The following is a 25,805-nucleotide window of genomic DNA, read 5'->3' on the forward strand; positions in this document are numbered from 1 at the left end:
GCTTACTTATGGTATTAGATACAACACTAGTGTGTTTTTTTTCCATTGCTAGGTGATACTCTATTGTAGGAACATAACACAATGTTTTCAGCCATTCTACCATTCAGGAACATTTGGATTGTTCGCAGTTGGGCCTGTGATAAATAATAATGATGTAGCTATGAAAATTCTTGGTACATTTTTTGGTCCACATATGTATACACTTCTGAGCATACACTGCGAAAAGAAAATACTAGAAAATAATGTATTCTTACATTCATATTTATAAGACACTCTTATATAGATTTCCTCAGAGGTCGTATCAATTTATGATCCCACTGGTTAGAGAGGAGCATGTCCCTGTTCCACATTCTTACCATTACTTAGTATTGTCTCTTTAATTTTAGCCTTTTGGTGGGTGTGATCTTGGTATCTCGTTGTGTGACTATATGTGTTTTTCTAATCCCAAGTCAGGTCGAAGCCTCAATGTACACAACAAGAAAGGAAAATACGCCAATTCACGATATCCTCACCAGTCCTCCCATACTCAGTGACGTCAAAACAATGCCACAGCTCTTATCAAGGCATCTTCAGCAAGAAAAAACTAAAAAACCAAAAAATGAAAAGATACTAGAGAAGATTAGTTCTATGGGTTAGTATTTGATATTTTGTTTCGTTTCTAAATTTCAAGTAACATCTTTTGCTGTAAAAATCAGTAGCACATCAAAGTCCTTGAGATTGCTGAATGTATGCTCGGGGATTTAGGCATGTAGAAGTCAATACCTCACTAACGTGTCTGAATTTGCTTCTGCAGTGCAACTACTCCGAAGTTCAGGGGCTTAAAACAGCAATACTTTCTTTGCTCCCTACTCTGTGTGTCAGCCTTGCGGTTGCCTGAGCTAGTCCCCTGATGTCTGTGTCCGCTGGTGACCAGTGGCCTTGCTCATGGAGGTGCTGGCTTACCCAGCTGGTAGCCCAGGCACAGGCGTGTGCTTCTCCGTCAGCCGGCTAGCCATGGCTCACTCACGATGCAGTAGTCAGACGTCTCTGAACAGCAGCAAGAGAGTAAGCCCTTGCATGTGTGAGCTTGTCAACTCTCTTGCTAATGATACGCTGGGCCCAAACAAGTCACATGGCAATCCAAATGGAGATACAAGCTCTCGCCTGGATGAAAACTGCACCATCCCACTGAAAGGGCACGGAAGCATGGAGGGGAAGAATTTGTGGCTGATTTTACATCATTTTAAGTCCTTTTCATATTTCTTGCTCAGAAACCAAAGAGATGGTACCTGTTTTCCCTGCTTGGTATACAAGGAAACTGATGTTCAGAAAAGCCAAGTAGTACTTAGCCGCTCATCAACAGAAGCAGGGTTTGAGCGCACGCAACATTTCAAGGTCTCTGTTCTTTCTTATCCTTCTGCCTTCTGATGGATGGCTGATGCGCCTGTCTTGTCTAGTTCCATACAGTTAACATTTCAATGCTCACAATTTTTTGTGTCGATCCAGATTTCCATCTGGTTCCAACTTCCTTTTGCCTGAAGCACTTCCTTTAACATTTTTGTATTGCCAGTCTGCTGGTGATGAAATCTTTCAGCTTTTGAATGTCTGGAAACATCTTTATTTTGACTTCACTTTTAAAAGATATTTTCCCTGGATAAAGAATTGCAGGTGATTTTTTTCTTTCAGTTTTTTAGAGCTGTTGGTCCACTATTTTCTCATTTGCATTATGAAGCCTTTCATCATGCTTACGTTCAAACCTTTGTAACATAATGTGACTTTCTAGATGATCTTTGGATCTCTTTCACTGGTTCTGACCAATCTGAGTGATCTGATATAGGTTTCTTTGTAGCTTGTGCTTTGGTTCACTGAGCTTAAATCTACGGATGTCCGCCTTTCATCAAGTGAGAAATCTTTTGGCTGTTGTTCCACAAATATTTTTTGTCTCCCTTCCTCCACTTGAGGATGTCCGATATACACATATGGAATTTTCTTATCTTTTCCATATCTCCATTTTTTCAACATACGAATACAGCTATAACTTTTAATGATTTGGTTTGTTAATCCTAACTTTTGTATCCATTTTGATTGATGTGTTTCCTCGTTATGAGAGTTGAATATTCCTGACTCTTTACACGCCCTGTCATCTTTAATGGTATTCCGCACACCACAAAGTTACCCTGCTTGGAACTGAATATATTTTTATTTCTATCTTCTTGAGCTTTGTTCTGGGGTGCAGTTAAATTACTCGAAACAGTGTGATCCTTTTGGATCTTGCTTTTAAGGTAGTGTGCAATCCAGGGCTAATTATTCCCCCAGCTGAAGACTCAAAGAAGTTCCTCTGTGAATTTCTGCGTTTCTCTTCCTACAGTTCTCTCCTCTTTGGTTCTCACCTATGCCAACTCTAGCTACCTTGTCCTCCTTGGACTCTTAGCTCTGAACCCTCAACTCCAGGAGCCCGCCAGATCCTGCCTGGTTCTCCCTCCTTGTACCATACCTGGAAACTCGCTCGAGGAAACAACAGAGACCATCAGAACTCACTTCTTTTGTTCCAAGTCTGTCATGAACTGCTATCTTCTGCTGTCCGATGTCCAGGGTCTAAAAAGGTCTTGCTTCATATATTTTGTCAAAGTTTTGGGGTCTTTTAAACAGGTGGGCAAATCCAGCTGCTGCTACTCCATCTTGGCCAGAAGCACAAGTGTATCTTTCTTTGTGGGTTTAATTTGCATTTCTCCGATGACTTACGGAGTCAAGTGACTTTTCCTGTTCACCGGTCATCATAATACCTTCTTTTGTGACCAGGCTGCTTGTGTATTCTGCCCATTTTTATATCGGATTATCAACCTGTCCTTATTTCTCTGAATGCAGTAGTTAGCTGCATATTCTGCATAGGAGTCTTCTGTTTGCTTAAGGCGTTGCCAACATCTTTCCCCACTTTGTGGCTTACACCACTAGTGCCTTAACAGTATCTTTTGATAAGGCAAAGTTTTCAACTTTAATACAGTCAAATCCATCAACCTTTCCCCTACACTCAATACTTCCATGAGCAACTTAAGAAATTTTTTCAAATATCATTCTTCCTTGTAGGTTATATATTTCATTGTTGTGCCTTTCACATTTCCAACTACATCCACCTAGAATTGGTTTTTTAGACACAGTATGTGGTAGGTGCCCCTCTCCCCCACCCCTGCACATTTACATCCAGTTCACCTCAGAACCATTATCATTGTTTGATTCTCTGAATAACATCTTCTTTGGTGGTGCCTGATGCCAGTTTTTATTTCTTTTTTCTCCTCCTTTTAAGTTCCATGATCCTGATGAAAGTTGTGATCAGCTTTTCAGACTGTCCTATCTTGTAAATAGTCAAATGTTGCTAAAGAAACATCAATAGCAAACATCAGACAAATCCGTGGTTTCTTTCTGCTCTTATCTTAGGCCCTGAGCTCTCGACTTTTCTTCGATGCTCTTTAAGAACTCTGTGATGCATTTAAACAGATTTAGTTAACTATTTTACCCAGCCTTTCTAGTAGTTGCCTGAACGCACGGTACTCTGTGCAAAGCTCATCTCTTATGGCCAGAAGCCCTGCCCCGATTTTAAGCTGAAGCTGAACAGCTTCTGTCAGAACCAGGAGCTCTAGATGCCGCAGCAAGGCTGAAAACTCCTTGGTGGCAGGATCCCACATTTATGAGGCTTAATTTTTGGATCTCATAATATTAAGGTGAGATTTTATTTTAATCCCACAGTGTATTGCAATACCCCTGATTTTGTGGTCTAAGTCATATCTTGGCTGTGGAGAGAATTCCAAGAAAGGAGTGGTAACAAAAACCTTAGCAGTGGCAACACATGTGCAAAATGAACAAAAAAGTGGTTAACCATGTATTAAGTATTTTGTGAGGACAATCAAGGATAATCCCCAGGGGATATATAATTTATGACATGTTTTAAATGAGATAGTCTATCTTCTTGTCACACACGTAAATGCCTCGGTCCTTTGAGGAGGCGGCTGCTTTTATGGGAAGGCATCCACGTCCAACATGACACATTCCCCAACTACCATGTGACTCTGCTCTCACGAGGCCATTTGTAGGACAACCTACACTTAGGGGAGCAGCTTCTCTTCCTCACTGCTGACTGGAAGGTCAGTGGAGATGATGGCAAGATGACCGAAACCATGAGCACCCTCTGTGCTTGTCTCCTTTTACTGCCTCTTTCCTATTCCATCCTCAGTCTCAGCCCAAACTCAAGGGCAAGCCCTTCCTCCCCTTTATGTACCTAACAGCCCCCCAGCTTTCTACTTCCTCTAAGAAGTTGTGATTTTTCACTGATTGTGTTTCAAGTAAAATTCATTCACTCTTGCATGCCCTCAACTAACCACTTGAATTTTGAGCCTTTTTCACCATAGTTGTTGAAGGAAGACTAATTCCTGTGAGAAAAGACTGTGACACACTATGCGAGACTGTTGGGCCCCACCATCTTGACTTCTGAAATTCACAGGGTGAGACACATTCACTCAATGGAGACAACCAAATGCTAGCACTCTACAGAAACACTGTGCTTATGTACCTAGGTACCCCGAAGATCCAGCAGGGCTTTTTGTCACCTAATATTAAGCCCATTCCTCACAGGCACCTTTCCAAATGCCCATATTTATAATCCATTAAGGCTATCAGTTTAGTGCCATCTGTGCCATCACTGCAGATTTAGGGATTTTTTAATAGACAAGTTGGCAGATTTTCTCTAATATAGATTTAAGCTGACACCACTGAAGGACATTTCTGGATGAAAACTTTTAACATTTCTGAGTATATGCATTGCTGACCGTCTCATTTCATTTTTTTTTTAACGATTTCATTTTTAAGTAATCTCTACACGCAACGTGGGGCTTGAACTCACAACCCCCAAATCCAGTCACATGCTCTTAACTGAGCCAGCCAGGCACCCCCTGATCTTCTCATTTTAGAGAATACACTGTGGCCTCAATTTCCAAACAGTGGATTGATTCCTAGTGACCACATTAAAACAAGTAAAAAGAAACAGGCCAAGCTAACTTTAATGTATTTTATTTGACCTAGTCTATCTGAAATGTTTCAACATATATTAAAAAAAATTAGTTATTTTACATCCTTTTCTTCATAGTTAATCTTTCAAGTCACGTGTATATATTTATAGCATATCTCAATTTGGATTCCTCAGATATACTTGATCTGTATTTCAATTTCATAAAATATACTGTTGCAAAAGTAGATTTATATGCTCAAGGTGATTCAAACACACTTTTGTTTTCCAATAACTGAATCAAATATCAGTATTTAAATTTAAATCAATTAAAATTTACTGAAGTTAAAAATTCAGTTACTCAGGGGCACCTGGGTGGCTCAGTCGGTTAAGCATCCAACTCTTGATTTTGGCTTAGGTCATGATCTCAGGTCATGATCTCAGGTTGTGAGATCAAGTCCCTGCTTAAGATTCTCTCTCCCCCTCTTCTCTGCCTCTCCACCTCCATGCTCTCACACATGCTCTCTCTAAAAATAAATAAATAAATAAAAATAAAAAATAAAAATTTCAGTTCCTCAGTTGCCACATTTCAAGTGCTCCCTGGCCACGGTGGGCTCATGGCTACCCTACATTAGACACTAGAAATGGTGATGGGTGGTAAGGAGGGCACGTATTGCACGGTGCACTGGGTGTTATACGCCAAGTAATGAATCATAGGGATGTACTGTATGGTGGCTGACATAATATAATAAAAAATTATTATAAAAAAATGCAGGTCATCCCACTGCAAGTTTGTCTTTCTTGAGTCCAGCTCAAGGCGGGGGGAATCAAAGAATATTAATAATGAATGTGTAACTTCAAACCTGTTGCGCATAACTATTGCACCAGGACAATGAACCCTGCAAGTACACCTCTAAGTGTGTATTTCCAGAAGCAACTACAAGAGACTCTGATCACTGAAGTTAGGCAGGGCCCACACACAGGTCCTTTAGGGTGTTCGTGCCAATGGCAGAGCAGGGCAACTGCCGGAAGGAGAACATTTAAAACTTGATCTTAACCAACTTCCCAACAGCTAATCCTCACTGAAGGCACTCTATAGACACACTGATTTCATCCCTCTGGCATTCCAACTCACTTGGGAATTTCTGCTTATGGGATGGAGGTGGTAGTGATATCAGACTTCCCTGGCTGAGGAGTTCAGGCTGATCGAATTCCACCATTAACCACAGAAACTCACACTTGGGCCAACGCTCTTGAATTGAGGGTGGTGGGTGGAGGAGGGGGGCCCTGAAGAATTCAAGACATTCACAAGATGTCAACATGAGTTATCTACCCACAAAGGGTTTCTTTTCTGGCAAAACTGCATTGTTATTCCACAAGCTGCAGTGGCCATGTTATTTTGGTCACACTGCAGGGAGCACATTCAGGAATCTAAGGACAAAAGGCAGAGGCGGAAACGCTGTGTCTGGTGGTCCAAAACCGAGTGTAGCAAGGCCAGGCTATTTGGTTTAACTGCCAAAACCATTAACTAACTCTTCCCTAGTAAGTGACCAAGAATTCCGGAAGCCCCTTCACTCTGCAGAACCACTTCAGGGAAAGAAGCTGACTGCGGCTCTAGACGACTGCAGCTGCCCTTAGCTCCTTCTCGATTCCCTGCCCACCTCAGCCACTCCTGAGTGGTTATCTGTGCCACAGAGGAAGTGGAACACCTTTTTTAATAACGCACCTTTACTAACAGTGGGATACCATTTTATGTGAATTTGAATTGTCAGAAGTTTCATTACTGTAACTAAAATATCTCAGTGAAATCATGTTGAGCACAATTTAAAATATCAATTTCAAAAATATCAACAATCTTTCAAGATGCTCAACGTCACCTGGCATCAGGGAAATACAAATCAAAAGCACAATGAGATACCACCTCACACAGGTCAGAATGGCTACAATGAACAAGTCAGGAAACAACAGATGTTGGCGAGGGTGCAGAGAAAGGGGCACCCTCCTACACTGTTGGTGGGAATGCAAGCTGGTGCAGCCACTCTGGAAAACAGTATGGAGGTTCCTCAATACGTTAAAAATAGAGCTACCCTATGACCCAGCATTTGCACTACTGGGCATTTACCCCAAAGATAAAGATGTAGTGATCCGAAGGGGCACCTGCACCCCAATGTTCATAGAAGCAATGTCCACGATAGCCAAATTATGGCAAGAGCCCAGATGTCCATCGACAGATGAATGGATAAAGAAGATGTGGTATACATATGCAATGGAATATTACTCAGCCAACAGCAAAAAATGAAATCTTGTCATTTGCAACAACGTGAATGGAACTAGAGGGTACTACGCTAAGTGAAATAAGTCAATCAGAGAAGACAATTATATGGTCTCACTGATATGTGGAATTTGGGAAACAAGGCAGAAGATCATAGGGGAAGAGAGAAAAAAATGAAACAAGATGAAATCAGGGAGGGAGACAAACCATAAGAGACTCTTAATCATAGGAAACAAACTGAGGGTTGCTGGAGGGAGGCGAGTAGGGGATGGGATAACTGGGTGATGGACATTAAGAAGGGCACGTGATGTGATGAGCACTGGGTGTTATTATATAAAGCTGATGAATCACGGAACTCTATACCTCTGAAACCATTAGTACATTATATGTCAATTAATTAAATTTAAATTTTAAAAATGCTGAATTAAGGGGAAAACTCACAGAGTAAAAAAAAAAAAATCTAATCCTTTCAAAAGCTGGAGGGTCAGGACATCTGTAAATCAGGTTTACATTGTAGCTACATGACCGGACACTTTTTTTAAAAAAAAAGATTTATTTGGCGGGGGTGGGGACAGGAGGGCGGAGGTGGCGGGCAGAGGGAGATGGAGAGAGAGTCCCAAGCAGACTCTGTGCTGAGCGTGCAGCCGGACGCAAGGCTTTGATCTAAGTCAAAACCAAGAGCTGGACGCTTAACGAACTTGCCACCCAGGCGCCATCGCGGGCCCCCTTCTCTGGTGAGCAGCAGCACCCGGCTCCTTCGGTTAGCACGGGGTAGACAACACTGCCGGTGGCATTCATCAGCTCGGCTTGAGCAATTTTAGAGGCATCCGTGCTGTGATCTTCATATTCAGCTTCATTTCAATTTAAATCTTTTAAATGTCTTCTACTATCTAGTCATTCACTAAGGGGCAGTAGCGGTACTAGGACTGAGCAACGCCCCCGAACCGGAGATGTCGAACTTCTGACTAAGAAGCTAGGAAGGAAGGGTGAGAGGGCTCCCACGGATGTTAGAGAACACTCTAATATCGTGGTGATACCGAAAACATAAGAAGAATGATCTAAAGGGTACACCTTTGAAGTGTGTATATAAAAACAAAAACTCATCCTATGACTTAAAAAGGATGACGGAAAAAAAAATAATGTTGGCATCAGGAATGCATGTACCGAGAGCCAACATGTCGCCTGCCTAAAGGGTGAAGCATTGCTTGATTCTTGAAAGCAGGTAAAGAGAACAGGTGAGAAGCAGGGTAGTGATTGTTCTCTCAGCGCCAGCCTAGGGCTTCCAGTAAGGACCAAGAGGCAGCGGGTTTGCGCACGCTCTGAGGACGGCAAACAGGGATCAGGGAGCTTAGTCCGTCCAGGGCCTGTAAGAGCCAGCTCAACCCCTTAGCATCTGCTACTGCCAGCCACCCTCTCTCTAGCCAGCACCGCAGGGAGGAGGGGGCTGGAGGTGGCCATCTCACGCCTGCCGGTTATCAGCCCACAGGGGGATGCCATGGCTTTTCCTCGCTCCTTATGAGGCAGGTGAAGTACGGTTTTGCCCAACCCCCACCCTTATGTCATCAAGTGAGAGAGGTGCTGGAGAATCACTCATAAAAGCTGCAGGTGCCTGCAGGAAGTCCATCTGCGACGTGGCCCTTGCTGGCCATCTGCCGAGGTGGAAAAGGGAAAGTAGACGGAACGCAATGGCTGATTTCACTGCCCAGGGCAAGAACTGGACACGCCGAGACAGAGCTGACTCCAGTATGGATCCCCTAGGAATGGCCCCTCTGCCCCCTGAAGCCTGGCACCCATGTTCCACGAGAGACCCAACATGTGGATGCTTGCTGTTGAAGAGAGAGAACACTCACTCACTGCTGGTGAAAGAATCAAGAACAAGTACTAAAAAACGCCAGTGACTGACAGATGGCAGCCCCATCTCCTCTCCAGATAAATGGGCAGGAAGGGGATTTGTAGTAACATCATCGGTGTCTCTCTGCCGACTCCACATTTATTATGTGAAAGCCTGGCCTCAACACAGACCTAAGACTGGATGTGTAACTAGACCTGCTGAGCTGCTTTCGGTTTATTTCATTTTTTTAAAATAGGGATGTAAGATACCTTCCCAGAGTGTTATTAAGGGGTCTGCTACTCAGCTCAAGGAGATTCAGCAGGGCACATTTGTGACTAATAATCATAGAAAATAAAACTTCATGTCTGTATTCTCTGTAATTAATACTGTTCAATAAACCAGTCATACAAATATTAAGTTTAAAGAATGTAATTAAAAGAAAAACAATGTTATCCTAGTTACAGATTTATGCATCTCCTCTAATTTACATACTGAAAATTCAGAATTGTAAATATTTTGGATTTTAAAGTCTTCAGGAACATGTACCTGTAACGGAATATGTTACCTTCTGCCTCACAACCACATGTGAGGGTCCAGCTTCTGGTCACCAGAATATTCCCAGGAAGCTAATGAAACTTAAGTGTGGTTATGACTGCTCTCTTTGAGACTAATTAAAAAAAACCCAAAAACAAAAAACCAAAAACCCAAACATCCAATTGTGTGATATGTGAGAAATGGATATACTGGGTTGTTATTCAGTATAATCAGAGGGATTTTATTTACAAAGCCATCTGGAAATTAGCATGGATGTAGGAAACCATAACTGAGGGCTGACCCTGGAAATGGTGCTGAAATTTGACTAACAAGTCTGTCATTAGTAACATGACTGCACTTGTACTATCAATGGCAAGAAGAGCCATCCCACCAAATTTAGGCCCAAAGAGAAATGATGACAGCAAGAGAAATAATCAAGATAAATACTGTGTCCAAAGAACAGAACTCAGCAAACTATAGTGTGAAGATATATATATATATTCCAAGACAATGCATAAAAACATCTAGAGAAAGACACAGAAGAGGCTTTGTCAGCCGTCACCCCTGAAATACCTCAGTGGACGTTAGCAACTGAAAAGATGCAAGTCAAATGCAACATCCTCTCGTGTTTGCGAGAAGGAGTGCTTTGGCACTGGTACCAAGTCTGTTCTGTGATCTGAGCCCTCAGATGACAAAAGATAATAGCTGCTTTTATCTGCTTTAAATACTGCCGTGGGTGGTCTGTTGTTCCTGCACAGGCAGGCAGGGTTCCATGAGAGGGTTATGTCGACGAGGAGCACGACATGACGCCGTCCACCTCTGGCACCACTGAAGACCAGCCCAACTTCATCACTAGGAAGGTGGCTCGGGGGTCAGGGAGCAGTAAGGAGACCCAGTCATGGTCTTGTTCCAAGTGAGCCGTTCTGCCCTAGCAAAGCCGCTAACCAGTCAACAGATGCTCCAGTCCCTGTCCCAGAATTCTGGGGGATTTGGAGCCAACGTTTGCTCCACTAACTTCTTGCAGGTCACTAAGCCTTGCACCTTTGATAATACCCTTTCCCTTTACTGAGGACCTAGTTCCCTTTTTTTTTTTTTAAGTACGCTCCACACCCAGCATGGAGCCCAGTACTAACAGTACTCACGACCCTGAGATCAAGACCTGGACTGATATCAAGAGTCAGACATTTCACCAACTGAGCCATCCGGGTGCCCCGTGGACTTGGTTCCTTTAGCACCAGCCCTGACATCCTTCTGTTGCTGCATTACAAATTTTTATTGCCAACTTTCTAGTTCCTGACGCATGTGACAAGGTAGGTGGCATCAGACGATGACAGAGAAACTGTGGCCTTCCTTAGCTAATGTAGAATATAAGACTTCCAAAAAATATACATTACCTGCTTAGGTTGAGCTCCCTTTGAGAGAATGTCGAGTAAGTCTGCAGAAGAGATGAAATAGAACCGCGGGAAAGCCATGCGCTTGGTCTCCAGGTACTCAGCGAGAGCTTTTTCACAAAGAGAAAGCCTATGGGAATGAAAACTCTCTTTAAGCCTATCTTGCCCATTCAGTGACTGAAACATCAACAAAACGAAACCCAGCTCCTCTCATCTGTCCACTCACCACAATAAGCTCACTGTCTAACATGGAGCCTGACTCGTCTTTGACACCATCATCTTCCTTGTGACTCATCTACAAGTCACGCCAGGTAGGGGACAGGTACATACACACCGTGGGCTGAGGTTAAATAGAGATTAGACTTAGGGTGATGTCACGCCTCATTTTTTTTTTTTTTAAGATTTATTTATGTTGAGAGAGAGAGACAGCGAGCACCACGGGAGGTGGGACAGAGGGAGGAGGAGAGAATCTCAAGCAAACTCTCAGCAGGGCACACAGCCTCATGTGGGGCTGGATCTCACAACCCTGAGACCACGGCCTGAAGTGAAATCAAGAGCTGGATGCTTAACCGACTGAGCCCCCCAGGTGTCTCACTCCTCACATTTCTTAATAACATTCTTACTCAGCAAGGGCAACTAGGTTCGGCATCACTCATCCTGAGCACAAAATGCATTAGTTAAGATGTATTTGGTTCAAGGTCCTCCTGTACCCACTGAATGCCTACAAAACACACATGGTTTCAGCTCACTCTGGTATTCAGAGGAGTCCTAGGAGTCTGAATCACTTCTGCTTTATCGTTCTTAGCAGAGTGACCCAGGGGCAGAACCCCCAAGCCCCCAAGATCACTAAGAAATAATTAACTTCTGGGGCTCCAGGCTGGCTCAGTCAGAAAAGCATGTGAATCGTGGTCTTGAGGTCCTGAGTTGAAGCCCCACACTGGGTATAGCCATTACTTAAAAAAACTTCTAAAAAAAGAAGAAATAGTAACTTCTGTGGAAATCCACCCTTTTAAAATTATGGCTAACTTTATCTCTAGAAAATTCACAGATTATGAAATAACTTTGATTATGTAATATTCTTTTTTATTTAGAGCTCTTTTCTACCTTGCAATAAAAAGTGATCGGAATTCTGCACAAGCCTCTTTCAGTAGCTGACTGACCATTTTTAAGCAAAAGCCAGAATATCCTTACCACCACTACCTGTATAGAATTCTACGTGAAATTACAAATAGCCCTTAAGGATTTCCTAAGTACTAACAGGCTTTCTAAGGGTAATTTCTCGTATAAACTCAATACAAAATAAATGATTTGAAATTACTAAATGCAATCCAAGTTCTTAGAGTAGATGCTTAATAAATACTTGCAGGATACTGTAATAAAAGAAGTGATCAATCATGTCAATACTCTTGATAATACTCCAGTTTCACTACTATGATAGTCTTTTTGGCAAAGAAAAACGTATTTGATTTACATTATATACATACTATCTATTATGTCCAAGGCAACTAGACAACTTTCTAAGCAAAACTGTAAAGTAATTTAGTACACATCTATCTACAGTAACACAATATTAGATACTGTAAGATACCTGAAAGCAATCTCATAAAATTATAACAAATTGATCACTTTGTAGTTTTATTCTTACCTGTACTGTAAATCTTTAAGTTTTTCATAGAGATTAGGTCTGCATGTTGCTTCTAGAACGTTCTTTATTTTAGCTGTTTTCAACATTAACTCCTGTACGAAAGTATAAGATGGAGCCATTGATATTAGAAATTACTTTTCTCAATTTTTCATCCATTTGGGGAATTTAAAAATGAGGAACTCTAAGAAAGTAAGGTTAAAGAGACTTCTCACACCATATCTATTCACTTTTGCTTTTAAACTTTTAAATGAAGATCAAAAACAAAGTATAATCACAGTTTTTATCAAAATAAATTCGATGGGCATTAGCACCATTCTGGGTCCAAACAAGCAAAAAGAATAAAGAGAGCAAGAGAACGAAGAATCTTAAAGAGGACATTCATATATGAAAATGAGATGAACATTCAACAGTTTATTCTTTCTTCCTTAAAAGTTAAAATAGCATTCCTCTGGGTGTTCTTCTTTAGAAAAGAAAAAAAAAAAGTTACTCCTCATTTCTATATGAAAAAGTATAGCCATTATTCTTTGCTGAATCATTCCTCATTATCATATGTTCATCTCCGTGTGCTTTCTTCTGCTCTTATAAACAAACAAGTAACTAATAGTACTGTTACTGGCAACCCCTCTGCAGTAATCTTCACGAAGATTAATGTTATCACACCTTATTGCAGGGTTAAGGGAAGTATCAGGCTTGCTGCTGCTTTTTGTATGGCCAGAAGCTAAAAATGGTTCTTACATTTTTAACTGCTGGAAAAAAGTCAAACCAGCTTAATATTCTGTCTCACATGAAAATTCTAAGAAACTCAAATTTCAGTGTCAATAAAGTTTTACTGGCGCATAGCCACACCCAACTGTTTACCGAGTGTCTGTTTACTTCACACTACAATGGCAGCGTTGAGTAGCTGTGACAGAAACCATACACAACCACAAAGCCAAGAATACTCACTATCTAACCCTTCACAAGAGCGAGCTTCCTGCACCGCTGCCTAAAATGCAACAGTGTATCTTTATAAATACCATACCCCAAATCATGGTTCTTTACAAGATTTTCAGATTGTCTGGAAAACTCCGCTAGGATAGAAAACAGTATCTTCTACGAACCTTAAATTCAGCATCTACTCCATCGAATCTTCTAGCGTCTTTCACGAGCTGGATTCGAATGTCTTCTGAGCAAACAAAGATGCTTTCCAGATGAGACCAAGTTCGCTGGACTTCCATCCAAGTGAAGATGACCAAGTCTGCTATGTTTAATTTATTTTGCCAGCTTAACACTTGCTCAATAAAATATTCCACATACTTGCTCTGAAGCAGACTCTGCAACTGAACCTAAAAGAAAGGAAGAATTTTAAATAACAGGTCAGTTGGTAGATTGCAAGTACCATGAGGGAGGGACTATACCTCTTCTGTTTATTCTTGTATTCCTAGGATCTAGCAAGCAATACCTGGAACAGGCAGAACTCGGTATCGGCTGAATAAATGAACTAACAGCATTAAATACTCATATTGACGTGCTTTCCGAAAGAAGAAAGATAAATACACGCAACTGCATTTCCGGCGTCTTCTACAAGAAGACCATGGATGTCTTTGTAGGCAGAAAAAATACTGTGCTCCAGGGTGCAGCTTTAGGGATTCAATTTTATTCCTTCATCTTCGCTCATTCTCTCCTTGGGGTCCCTGCCTATTAATCATTGCAAGGTTATAAATGTTTTTTCCCCAATACTGCAAAAATAAAACCAACTTCTCTGCAGCTTCCTAAGCCCTCAGCTTCCATTTCCCTCCCCTCTCGGTTGACTACCAAGCATGGACGCCAAGCAATCTGGTGAGTACTTCTCTCCATTCTCTGACGTTGAAATCTCAGGCACTGAGTAGAAAGGACTCTTCTCATTCTCTTTCACCTCTGTTTGGTATATTTGACTCTTCTCCCCCAGCACCAATTTTATTAAGCTATTATTGAAATGTTACATGAAATTTAAGGTGTACCATGTGATACTGCGATACATACATATATTGTAAAATGGTAACCACAAAAAGGTTCCTTCACACATCCATTCCTCATGGAATAACCTTTTTTAGGGTGTGGTAATAATATTTGTTCTCCTAACAACTTTCAAGTTGACAATACAGTATTGTTAATTCTAGTCACCATGACATACTTGAGATCCCCAGAATTTACTCATCTTATACTTGGAAATGTGTGCCCTTTGACCAACATCTCCACATTTCTGCAATCCCCAGCCCCTGACAACCACTGTTGTCCCCACTGCCCCCAACACCCTTCTCTGATTGCCATTCCTTACTGACTTACCATCCCAAGTCACAAGGCTCTCGCTGAGTCTTTCACCCTCCCCAACACAAAGCCTCCCTGTCACTTCTTAGACCGCTCGGAGCCCTACCGTCCGTCTCCCTACTCAAGTCCAAGTTCCTTGAGAGTAAGTGTTCATACCTTTTGATCCCAAATGGTACCATGCCCAGAGTCTGGGACAAGTAGATACCCAATGAATGAATAAATACTGACTACTGGAACTTGGAAAAAGTCTAAAATTGCCATTTAAAAGAAAGAAATCTGTAATCAAAACACCACATCTTACTTGGTTGTGCTCTAGAGTCTCAAACAGTTGTTCATCGGATTTTAGTAATGGGATGCCCGTCCGATAGTGAACTTCATACGAGAACTCCATGGTTGCCCAGGTCTGACTGATTTCAGTAATAGCCTAAACATAAACAGTATTATGTGCACAGAAGTTTAATTTATGACGAACATTTAAGGCTATCATCTGAAATTTAAAAAAAAAAACTTTTATAGTTCTCAAAAAAAAAAATGCTATCCAATACTATTGGCCTCATTTTTTTCCTGCAACTAATTCAAAGTGATGAGGTTCAGAGAATGAATTTCATCTCACAAAACCAAGCATCACCCTATTATCAAATTTCTCTTGGATCTGAGTTTTACATCCTTCACTGAAACAGAATGGCAGAGCAGAAAGGGTCATCAAAGTTATCTAAAGGTTTAACAGAGATTATGTACACATCGGCCAGCAGGAGCCAGGCAGTGCTCGGAGTGCCTGAACGTGAACCGGGTGAGTCAGTTACCACACTGTACCTCGGTTTCCTCATCGGTAAGACAGGGCTAAGAGCATTACCAACCTGAGAATTAAGTGAAATAATATAAAGCACATAGAGCAGTGCTTGCAACAAAATAAATGACACGTTAAGTGTTCTCTGCTATCACCACCACCACCACCATCATCACCCCCAGCACCACCATCACCACCACCACCATCATTACCACCAGCACCATCAGCACCACCTCCAGCACCATCATCACCACCATCACCCCCGGCACCACCACCACCATCATCATCACCATCATCACCAGCACCACCACCACCACCACCACCATCATCACCAGCACCACCACCACCAGCACCACCATTACCACCAGCACCACCACCATCATCATCATCCCCAGCATCACCACCACTCCCACCACCACCACCAACTGGGCCCACCCTCCTGTCTTACACATGGACTGTGGCTTAGAAGGATTCAGATCCTGCCCATGTCACACACACTAGCAGCGGAAAAGAAAATGGGACTCAGCTGTCCACACACCCATGGCACGGGGACTTCCAAGTCTTAGGGGCTACTGCACAGAACTAGCTCAATGTGACACAGAACAGCCCGAAGACACCACCTTTTCAGTCCCCAGTTCCTTCACTGCTTGGTCCACAATGCTTCGGACATCATCTTCCACTTGGTGTAACCGCAGTGCTAACAAATCTGCCAAAGCTGTGGCTTCACTGATAGAAAATCTGACCTAATTAGGAAGAGAAAAGGGCAGAATTTGCATGACACATATATTAGTGGTTCTTGTGCCTAATGGCCAGAAGAATGAATCACAGCTAAATATATTCAAGTCGGCTGCTGAGCACACCTCTAGTTCTGGAAGGTGGGGACCGTAAAAGGCTCAGAATCACTGAGGCCTCACCCACCAGAAGCTGGGACCAAGGCTCAGGCCACAGTCACACTCCACTGCTTCCCTTTGTTTCATATCCTTCCCTTGTCAGCTCATTTCTTATCTCTCTGCCCACAAAACCCATTTTTAAAGAGAATCACAGTATTCATTTATTTTAATTTGGTTGAAATCCCAGGAATCAGGGAGTAGCTCATTTGTCTTTTCTTCCTAAAGTACTCTATTCACTGGACATAATTCCCAGTGGCTTCCGTGATTTAACTTAGTTTTCTCACTAATTTAATCTTAGCTCCTTGGCAAAAAATATTCTTACTCGTAGTGTCATTATTCATATTTACCATGTGACAAAATAATTCACATTTATTTCCTCATCATCTTGTTGACTGCCGCCCCCCCCCCAACCCCAGTATTTGCTAAGCAGCTCTCTACTCTCCCTAAGCGCTCTAACTCAACCACACGCCTCATCCATGAAGAGCCGACCTGCCCCGTGGTTACAGGAAAGCCCCTTCCTTTACTGCGGCTGCTAATACCCAGTCCTTGCTTCTTGGAAGCTGCGGCCCTCTCCGGCTCTGCCCAGCCTGTGACTACGGTTCTTTGTGCCGTGCTGTGCTCCATACAAGGCTTTCACATCATCTCTCTTGATCCTTACGAGATTCCTCTGACGTATGAGAGCACACAGCATCCACTCATTTTATTAATAAAAAACAAAACTCAAGATAGGTTAAGTGTCTTGTTTGAGGTTACACAGTCAGTAAAAGACAAAAGAAGGGCGTCTTAGTTCAGGCTGCTGTTAAGATAATGCCGTCAACGGGGTGGTTTAAATAATGAACATTTATTCCCTTGCTCACAGTTCTAGAGGCTGGAAGTCCGACACCAGGATGCCAACATAGACAGGTTCCTGGTGAAGGCCCTCTTGGTTTACGGATGTGTCTTCTCGCTGCACCCTCACATGGCAGAAGGTAGAAATTTCTGGTCTTTCCATCCGGTTCTAATGGCACTAATAAGAACTCTACCCTCCTGACCTAACTACCTCCTGAAAGCCTCACCTCCAAATGCCATCACATTGGAGATTTAGGCTTGAAAATATGAATTGGGGCAGGGGGTGGGGTGGGGTGGGGGGGACATTCAGTCCACAGCAGGGGCTGAAGGAGGACCTTGGCATGATCAGTGTGTTGGTTCTACCTTGAGGAGCTTGACCTCCCCCATTTGACCAGAAGTCTTTTCACAAATTTCACTTCATCCCAGATGAATAATGTAAACCACAGTCACAAAAATATTCAATGATCAAGATCCAGGAAACTGACCCCAGTGGCCTTCATCAGCTGCTGCCAATGCCGGTCTCTGAGAGCAGGGCTCTGTAACTCCCTGACAGCTCGCAGGGAGGCCGCCATGTCCTTCACCGTACTTTCCAGGCCTCCATAAGCATCCCACACACGGACTTCCTTGTCCAGTGACCAGATTTCCTAAAGTAAAAAAAAAACAAAAAAAACAAAAAATAGATCCCCAGATGTATTAGTACATTTCATAATTTGTGTTCTATGAAAGAATAAATCTACCTTTCCCTGGATTATAAAAGAGTGGAAGCATTTAAGCCCCTGGTTAAGGGCTAAAGCCAGAGAAACAGAAAAAGATCCACTCATCTGTCTATCACAAGTCCTCTGTGTATAAGCCACTTGGATACACTGGTTTCTTATTCACAGGCTCTAACTGGGTGTCCCATGAGGAAACCCAGGGGACACTAACTGTAGGAAAGCTAACAGAGTTTCCAGGACGTTTACAAGGAAGAGTGTGTCCTCTGGAAACATAAATAAGCAGAAAACAGACATTGTTACCTGGATTACTAATATCTTCCTCCAGAGACCTGACTTATTTAAGCGGTAGCCTTGAAATGTTCATTACCATTGAGTGTTTGTTCCTTGGCGCCTAAATATTTCATGATTTTAAGATGTGTCAAATAGGGCCCTTTGACTTGGTGTTCTTCTTGGCCCATGAAACATCAAAAATTGTAAATGAGAAAACCCATAATCAAACACAGGGAAAAAGACAATGCTACTTGTTTAAAACAAAACAAAACTTCAGCTGAGAGTGGGGGTTAAGGTGTCCCTCTGAAGTGAGATAATCAAACTACACAAGAGATAGATAGGGACTGGGCACAATAATGAGAAATAGTGACCCCCTGACATTCAAAGGAATCATCCAAAAGAAGCATTTTAGTTAGGGTCTTTAGGATAAGGATAATATGAGGAAAAAATGGCAAAACTTGGTAGGAGCTGAGCACAGCACTGAGTTGAGGCAAACGTGTTCTGAGAAAAAAGCCAACGACCCTACCGCTATTTAGCTGCCTCCCACTTCCGTGCATTTTGGCTTTATCCAAAGACGTTCTACCCTCTTTAGAGGGCAGATGGCTATGGGGACTAGATACCGAAGCACTATATTCAAATCAGCTCTGTTCTATCTTGAGCCTCCTTGGGACATCAGAATAGTCAATAAGAACAACAAGGATCACAGTGTTCCATATACATTCGCAAGTGGCATACTTCAATTAGTTGCCCCAAATCCCAGAATGAAAAGGTATCTTTTAATACAAAATAATGTTTGCCAAGACAGGAATTCAAAAGCTTTCATAAGCTTAACCTCTCAGGCCTGGTACTTTTAATCTTAACATCCTCCATTCTAGATAGCCAAGGGAGGTTCAGGGTTATAGCGGCTACTCATCAATCCATTTGCCCTAATATGCTTTCATCCACTCATTCACAAAAAGGCAGGCTTGATTAGAAATGCAACTGGCTCAGGGTTAAAAAAAAAAAAAAAAAGTACTATCTCCTGTCATCCTGTTTGAAGTAAATAAGGACACACAGCCCAACATACCAGATACTCCGTTAGGCAAGATGGAAGGAGGTGGGGCTGAGAAAGAGAAATGGTTGTAATCGACAGTTATGGAACTTGCCTTGGCAAACCTTCTGAGTTCTACATCCATCTGTTCCACATTAATCTGTCTCCACTGGGTTTTAGTCCAATTATCAATGCTTCTCTGAAAACGCACAAGCAGATAAAAGTGTCAACAACATTTGGTGAAAGCAAGTCTCCACAGCAAAATATATAAACTGATGATACACAGTGATTCCATCATCCAGTGAAAAGTCAATTATTTAAATATTAACTGCACTTGTCAAAACTTCCCTATCAGCAAAACAAAAAAGTTGTCAGGACATGTCAAACTTAAGGTGAAAACATTATGATATATTAATTTCTAGTAGCAGTGACAAATTCCACTTACATGCTATCATTATCATTTAATCCTGAGTACTCTGAATTGATAAGTGTATTACCATTAAATACCAGGTTTTAAAATTCTACATGTAACATAAATTGAGCTTCCGTAAGACAGTCTTCATCCATTATCGACAAAATGCTCGTTCACTTCTTGACCACATTCTGTGTCCCTTAACACATACCTATATGGCTTTCAACTAACTTCAAAGCAAATTATGGATAATACGTGTTGCAATATACCTAGTTCCCCAGAACTTATTTTTACCTTTAAGTTTGTGACTTAATCAGCAACATGCAAATTCACTTCAGTCAGGTCTGTTGTACATGCACAGACATGTAGGTAGGAGTCTATACATGAATTTGTACGCACAGGTCACCATGTACATGGAGCATATACTTATGTATTATTTTCATTTATATCTTACATGGTCCTTGAAAAGAATCTGAAGCAGTCGATTCATTACACAGTTTCATTCAGATCCAAAAAGAAAACAACTGATAATTAGGAGAAAAATCTTCTCAGAGAGATAGACAAATTTTAATTGAGGGGGGGAGAATATAACGCCCACAGATTTCAAGACTTTATAAAAGCCCCACAGAATGATACAGACATTAAAAATTGCCTATTTATACAAAAGAATTATTAGAAAAGAAAAAGAAAAAAAAGGCAGCGTCTTACCGTCACGTAAGTTACGACATCCCAGAGGCCCTTGAGCAATTTTATTTCTTTGCGACACTGCTTCATTGGTCTGTAGTCGGGAAGAGCCACTTCAAAGAGGTGGGTAGATTCTTGCATCTGTAACATTTCCTCTTCCAACGCCTCAAGCTCGTGATTTGCCTAAGGAGAAAACACGCACACACAGGCACACCAACGCCCCGAACACCCAGTGAACTGCCAGGGAGAGAGAAGCCGCGCGGTGCTGCGCACCCCTGGTGAGGGCAACACGTGCAACCTCGATTTTAAAATGAAAATTAAAAGAAGTCGGCAGCGTCATTATTGGTAAACTGGACGGTTCTGAGGAGCAGACTCACAGCTACTCAACACGTCAGAGGAGTCACCAACACAGTTGTGTCACCCATACTGCCCACCCCTGACGCTTCAGCGTCAGATTTCTACGAAAACCACCTTCCTGGCTTTCACTGCACCGCGGGGGCGCGGCTGGGGCCCACGGTGGGGCTCTAGAGCGTCTGCTGAAGGAGCAACCACTTCTTTAAAAACAAAAAGGTTTCGGATTTAAGAAAAACATCCTAGAGCTTATCAATAGTACAAAAGGTACTGAAGAGGATTCACGAAATAAAACCCTGGAGCTAAAGCCAGCACAGGGGGAGAAAGTTCGCTGCACGACGAGCGTCCCCAGGCTGGTCCACCATCCCATCCCTACCCACGTGGGAGGGTCCGTGTTGGGCCGAGGGTAAGCCGAGTCATTTTTTTCTTTCTTGATACGCCAACTCTGAATTTTAGTTTTTACGAACACAGGAGCGTCTCCACATGGTAGGAGCTCGAGGAGGGCGGAGCGAGGCGTGCAGAAGCAGCTGGGCTTCTCCCCACTTCTTCCGGGGGCTGTTCTCTAACTCCCCACTCTGCGCGCACGCCGCTCCTTCAGTTATCAAGCTGACACGCTACACTAGGTTACCGGCTTTGGGGGGGGGGGGCTCGACTTCGTTTTCCCGCTTTATATTTTCTCCCATCCTCCTCTCAATACCTATTATATTACCTTAGTTCTTCTGATTTTAATTTAAATACTCATACTTAATCCTCTTGCGCTTCGTCAGTCTCCAGCTCTCCTGATTTCCTACTATGTCAAGAAGAGTATCAGCACTGTCATCGTCTTTCATTGTACAGGTTAGCGGTTTCACTTTTATAAGTTATACCTTTGTAAATGAGAACTGCAATTCTATGACTTAGTTTTACCCAGTTTTTATTATGAAAAATCCCACACACATCAAAGGGAGCGCCGCCACCCAGCTTAGGGCTATGTTATCAGTAACTTTTAATGCACTCCTCAATTCTATCCCCCTCCTTCCCACTACAGATTTAACCACCTAATTTTTATTTAATATTCCCCTGATCTTTTTTTTTTTTACTACATATGTATGCACTGCTAAATGCTAAAATGTTAAAATTTATTTCTGAAGTTTATGTGAATAATTTAATACTCTATATTAAGACATCTCAATTCATATTTATTTTTGAGGTTTATTTACATATATATGCTTGAGGCTGTGCAAAATTCATTGATTCCCTCTACTGTGTAAAAGCACTACGCTGCGTGAATACATTTAACTTATTACCTTGTGTGAATACTGCAGTTAACTGTTTTCTGCTTCTGGTGGTCCTGTAGCCTCCCTGGGTAACCAGTACTCACGCTCCCAAGCATCTCCATGCCCCTGGTTTCAATGCTGCATTTGCCCCCACGCAGCGTGGGCTTCGATGCTTGCCTCTGCTTCCCACCCTAGATACAGCTCCTCCGTGTTTTCCCTGCCCTTTAGGAGCTTCCTCTCTTTTCCGGGGAGCTCAGCAACACATTTCAAGTTGCACATCAGTGAAAGTGTTTCGGCATCTGTTTTACTGAAGGATTTTTCAAATTGTCTAGAGTACCATGCTCCCCAAAGCCAACAGCCCTTCTGGTTGCCAATTCTCCTATTACTTACACTAAATCATTCCTAAATATGTACACCTCGTTATGTTAACTCAAAGTGTTTTCTGTGTCTTTGGCTATGAAGAAACAAAAGCACATAATCTAAGTTTACTGAGTCCGTTGTAAAGGAGTCACCCTACCACTCCCTTTCATCGTGGAGGGGGAAAGGTCTCTGCATTGTGGAGTGAGACGTCTTGAGTACTAAGGTCCACCACACCTGCCCGGAACAAGCGTGTACAAGCCTCTGCATGAAACCACTTAGGTATTAAATGTGCACGCGTGTGCACACACACACAACTTCAAAATAAGGGTGTCCCAGCCCTACTATATTCGAAAGATCCTCTGACACATTCTATAGGTACAAAGATAAATATCTCTGACTTTTAAATACTTAACTCTATGCTGTTATACTAGAGCACGAAAATGGTAGCATTCAATAAATAACTGTAGTAAATGTTTACATCCAGCACATTGCTTAGTCAAGTAAAAATGTCTCCCCTTCCACAATCTGTTCAGACCACCTGCAATTTAGATAAAAGCTTTACAAACCCCACAACTCTATTAGCATATTCTAACCCACTATGAATACATTCACCGGTTTTCTACAGCCAAGGGCAAGAGAAGATCTGCAACGGAAGGGTGCTTTCCGAAAGGGTGTGAAGCAGTTAAAACTCAGTTCAACCCAGAATTTGGACAGAGAGGTACACGCTGTGCCGGCTCTAAGTTTTATGGCAGTCTAAGGAGGCCAGCCTATCTCTAGTGTGGAGTAAAAACAGGATGGCAGCCTCCATGAAGATCTCAGAAAGATTCACTGCCCCTTGGATCTAAACCTTGCTGTCATTGCTCATTTCGGCTGCTAGGTTAAGAATTCCTAAAGAAATGAAAGTGTTATTTTTCTAATAAACTTTTAAAACCTTTTTTTCAAGCCTCATGTGAACTAGTCACCATTTTGGGTTATTTGCCCATCATGTTCGTTTTTATAGTCAACTATAATAAAGCAGTTCATTAGAAACTAGGACCGTAGGACTCCCTAATATCTGTATCCCAAGTGAAGAGTCGATTATTTAAAGTCACTAGCAAAGTATCGCAGGGCCAACAATAGTGGGTAAAATTCCTGATTAAAAAAAAAATTTGGACAGCTCGAATTTCAATACTAATCTGTCACTGTGTAATCCCCAGTGTTACTCAATGACACATGACGGTTTCTTTATCTGAAGAGAAGCTGTATCATGGGGATATTATAAGAAACAGAAGAAATAACATAAAGCACTATGCTTAAAGTTCTTGACACACTTACATGAAGTGGCTAAAAATTAGCAGTTGTTACTTTCACTAGCACTATCACTTTGATAACGATGGTGGTTTTGGGAGACATGATTTTAAGACACTATTGCGGTGAAAGGCTCGTAACCTGGTTTGTAATAGTTAATTCTCAACTGCTATAACTAACTGCCAAACTAAGGCAAAATATCTCAGTATGTCAGTGTCTAATTTGACTTTATACAAGGGCTATCATAGCAAAAAACAACTGAGATCAGCATTACCTTATCAAGCACTGTGTACGGATTTTCTGCATTAAAACCGAGAGGAGCATAGAGTCTGAATCTCTCTCTGAACTCGGCCTGCTTCCGCTGAGGAGGGCAGAAAAAACTGGAGGTGAATCTCAAACAATGGCTTCAATTGCCCATGTAAAAAATCGTTCCCGAAAACATAAAGAAGGGGCGCCTGGGTGGCTCAGTCATTAAGTGTCTGCCTTCGGCTCAGGGCGGGATCCCAGAGTCCTGGGATTGAGCCCCACATCAGGCTCTTCCACCGGGAGCCTTCCTCTCCCACTCCCCCTGCCCATGTTCCCTCTCTCCCTGGCTGTCTCTCTCTCCATCAAATAAACTAAAAAAAGAAAAAAAGAAAAAAAAAGAAAAAGAAAATAGAACACCCATAAAACTTGGTAGCTCGCTTACCTCGAATGAAAGACACTTCTTCCTTATGAGGGTGACTTCCACGTTTTGGAGAGGTGAGACTGCATGTCTGACAGTTACTGCAATCTTTTTGGTAGTTTCCCATCTTTCAGGTAATTCCTATGAAAACAAAGGTGCAGATGGGAAAAATACTTCAGGGCCTGAATTAAATGAACTCCGCAGGATTCAATTATTCCAACCTCTATACATTAACCCGTGACATCTTCTCATTCTTCTAGAACAGGAGTTTTTCCCCAGAAAGATGCAAGTGGCTAAAGACTCGGAGCCAGGCTGACCCACCGGCACCACTGGATTCGTATTTTCCAAGCATAAGTCAGGGCTGTCCTCTGGTGTAAGATTTCTCTCAGAATAAAGAAAATGTTTTCCAAATGGACGCCGGTTTCCAGATTGTTTTGCGGTTAAGGGAATATAATTCAAGGGCTCTGGAAAGGACTTCTCTGCTAACAAGTGGAAACGGGAGCTAAGTTTAGCAATTTAGCAAGTGAAGAAAGATGCTTTGAATCTGGTGGGGCACAGAGGAAAACGTGAGTCAGTCTCAGCCTGCCTTTCCCCCAGCTTCCGAAGCTCGGTGCGCGCTCTGTCTGGACGGCGAGTTCGAGCAGTTAGGTCAGGTTCACTGTAACTAAGCAGGATTTCTGACGTAAAGAGAGGCCAAGGGAAGGGAAGGTTAATTTCTACTTGATGTAGGACAAAAGCAGCAATAGTTCAGGTAGCAGCTCAACTCTGCACGGCCTGACTACAATGCAAATAGGACAACAGCAAATTATTTTCTTTGAAGAGCCATTGTGCGTAAATGCTGCTGAAAAGCGTTCCTTGTGCCCAGGCTAACAAAGCATTGTTTCTCTGGGTGATCTCCTAGGACACTGAAATTGTTTTGTCACACAAAACCACCCATAGTGAGGGGACCCTACTTGTGTAGTTCAAGTGCAAAAACAAAGGTTCTACAGACTATTTTGTAAGCCTCAGTAAGTATTGGATGAAAGACTGAGTAGCTGCCAATTATGAAGAGTGCGCCGTGCTAAGTGTCAACTGTGTCCATGGGGGAAGGGGCCCTGGAAAGATAAAATACGTTCTTCCACCTAAATTGTTTTGCAATCTGTCGGAGTCCATGAGAGGCGCGCAAGAACTATTCTACGGGACAGAATGCTTGGAAGGCAATATTCCTGACAGGAGTTACCGACACAGACCAGAGACCAAGAGACCCGGCCTCTAAACGTCCTCGTCCTTCATCTCCTTCTTCCACCCTTCTCATCGAAACTGCGCCCCCTCATCCATGCAGTCTCACTTCGCATTTCCAGTT

General features: G+C 42.4%; 1 protein-coding gene and 1 long non-coding RNA gene across 2 annotated transcripts in view; one reads left to right on the forward strand and one right to left on the reverse strand.

The window, feature by feature from the left end:
* The window catches only part of DNAH11 (dynein axonemal heavy chain 11), a 312,391-nt gene that overhangs the window by 232,859 nt on the left and 53,727 nt on the right, over positions 1 to 25,805 (reverse strand). Inside the window, exons 19-28 of the mRNA XM_040644201.1 lie at positions 24,488 to 24,604; positions 24,074 to 24,160; positions 20,570 to 20,728; positions 19,565 to 19,648; positions 17,922 to 18,080; positions 16,339 to 16,461; positions 15,233 to 15,355; positions 13,746 to 13,970; positions 12,646 to 12,737; positions 11,004 to 11,130 (exon numbers count right to left, since the gene is read on the reverse strand). Coding sequence (XP_040500135.1) covers positions 11,004 to 11,130; positions 12,646 to 12,737; positions 13,746 to 13,970; positions 15,233 to 15,355; positions 16,339 to 16,461; positions 17,922 to 18,080; positions 19,565 to 19,648; positions 20,570 to 20,728; positions 24,074 to 24,160; positions 24,488 to 24,604 — 1,296 coding nt within the window. The remainder of the gene's footprint in view (positions 1 to 11,003; positions 11,131 to 12,645; positions 12,738 to 13,745; positions 13,971 to 15,232; positions 15,356 to 16,338; positions 16,462 to 17,921; positions 18,081 to 19,564; positions 19,649 to 20,569; positions 20,729 to 24,073; positions 24,161 to 24,487; positions 24,605 to 25,805) is intronic.
* Positions 20,715 to 24,876, forward strand: LOC121105834. Its single transcript, XR_005838576.1, has 2 exons — positions 20,715 to 21,302; positions 24,724 to 24,876. It is a non-coding gene; the product is annotated as an uncharacterized LOC121105834 (long non-coding RNA).

Source organism: Ursus maritimus, unplaced genomic scaffold (genome assembly GCF_017311325.1).
Source record: "Ursus maritimus isolate PB19 unplaced genomic scaffold, ASM1731132v1 scaffold_3, whole genome shotgun sequence".
NCBI classification, from domain to species: Eukaryota; Metazoa; Chordata; class Mammalia; order Carnivora; family Ursidae; genus Ursus; species Ursus maritimus.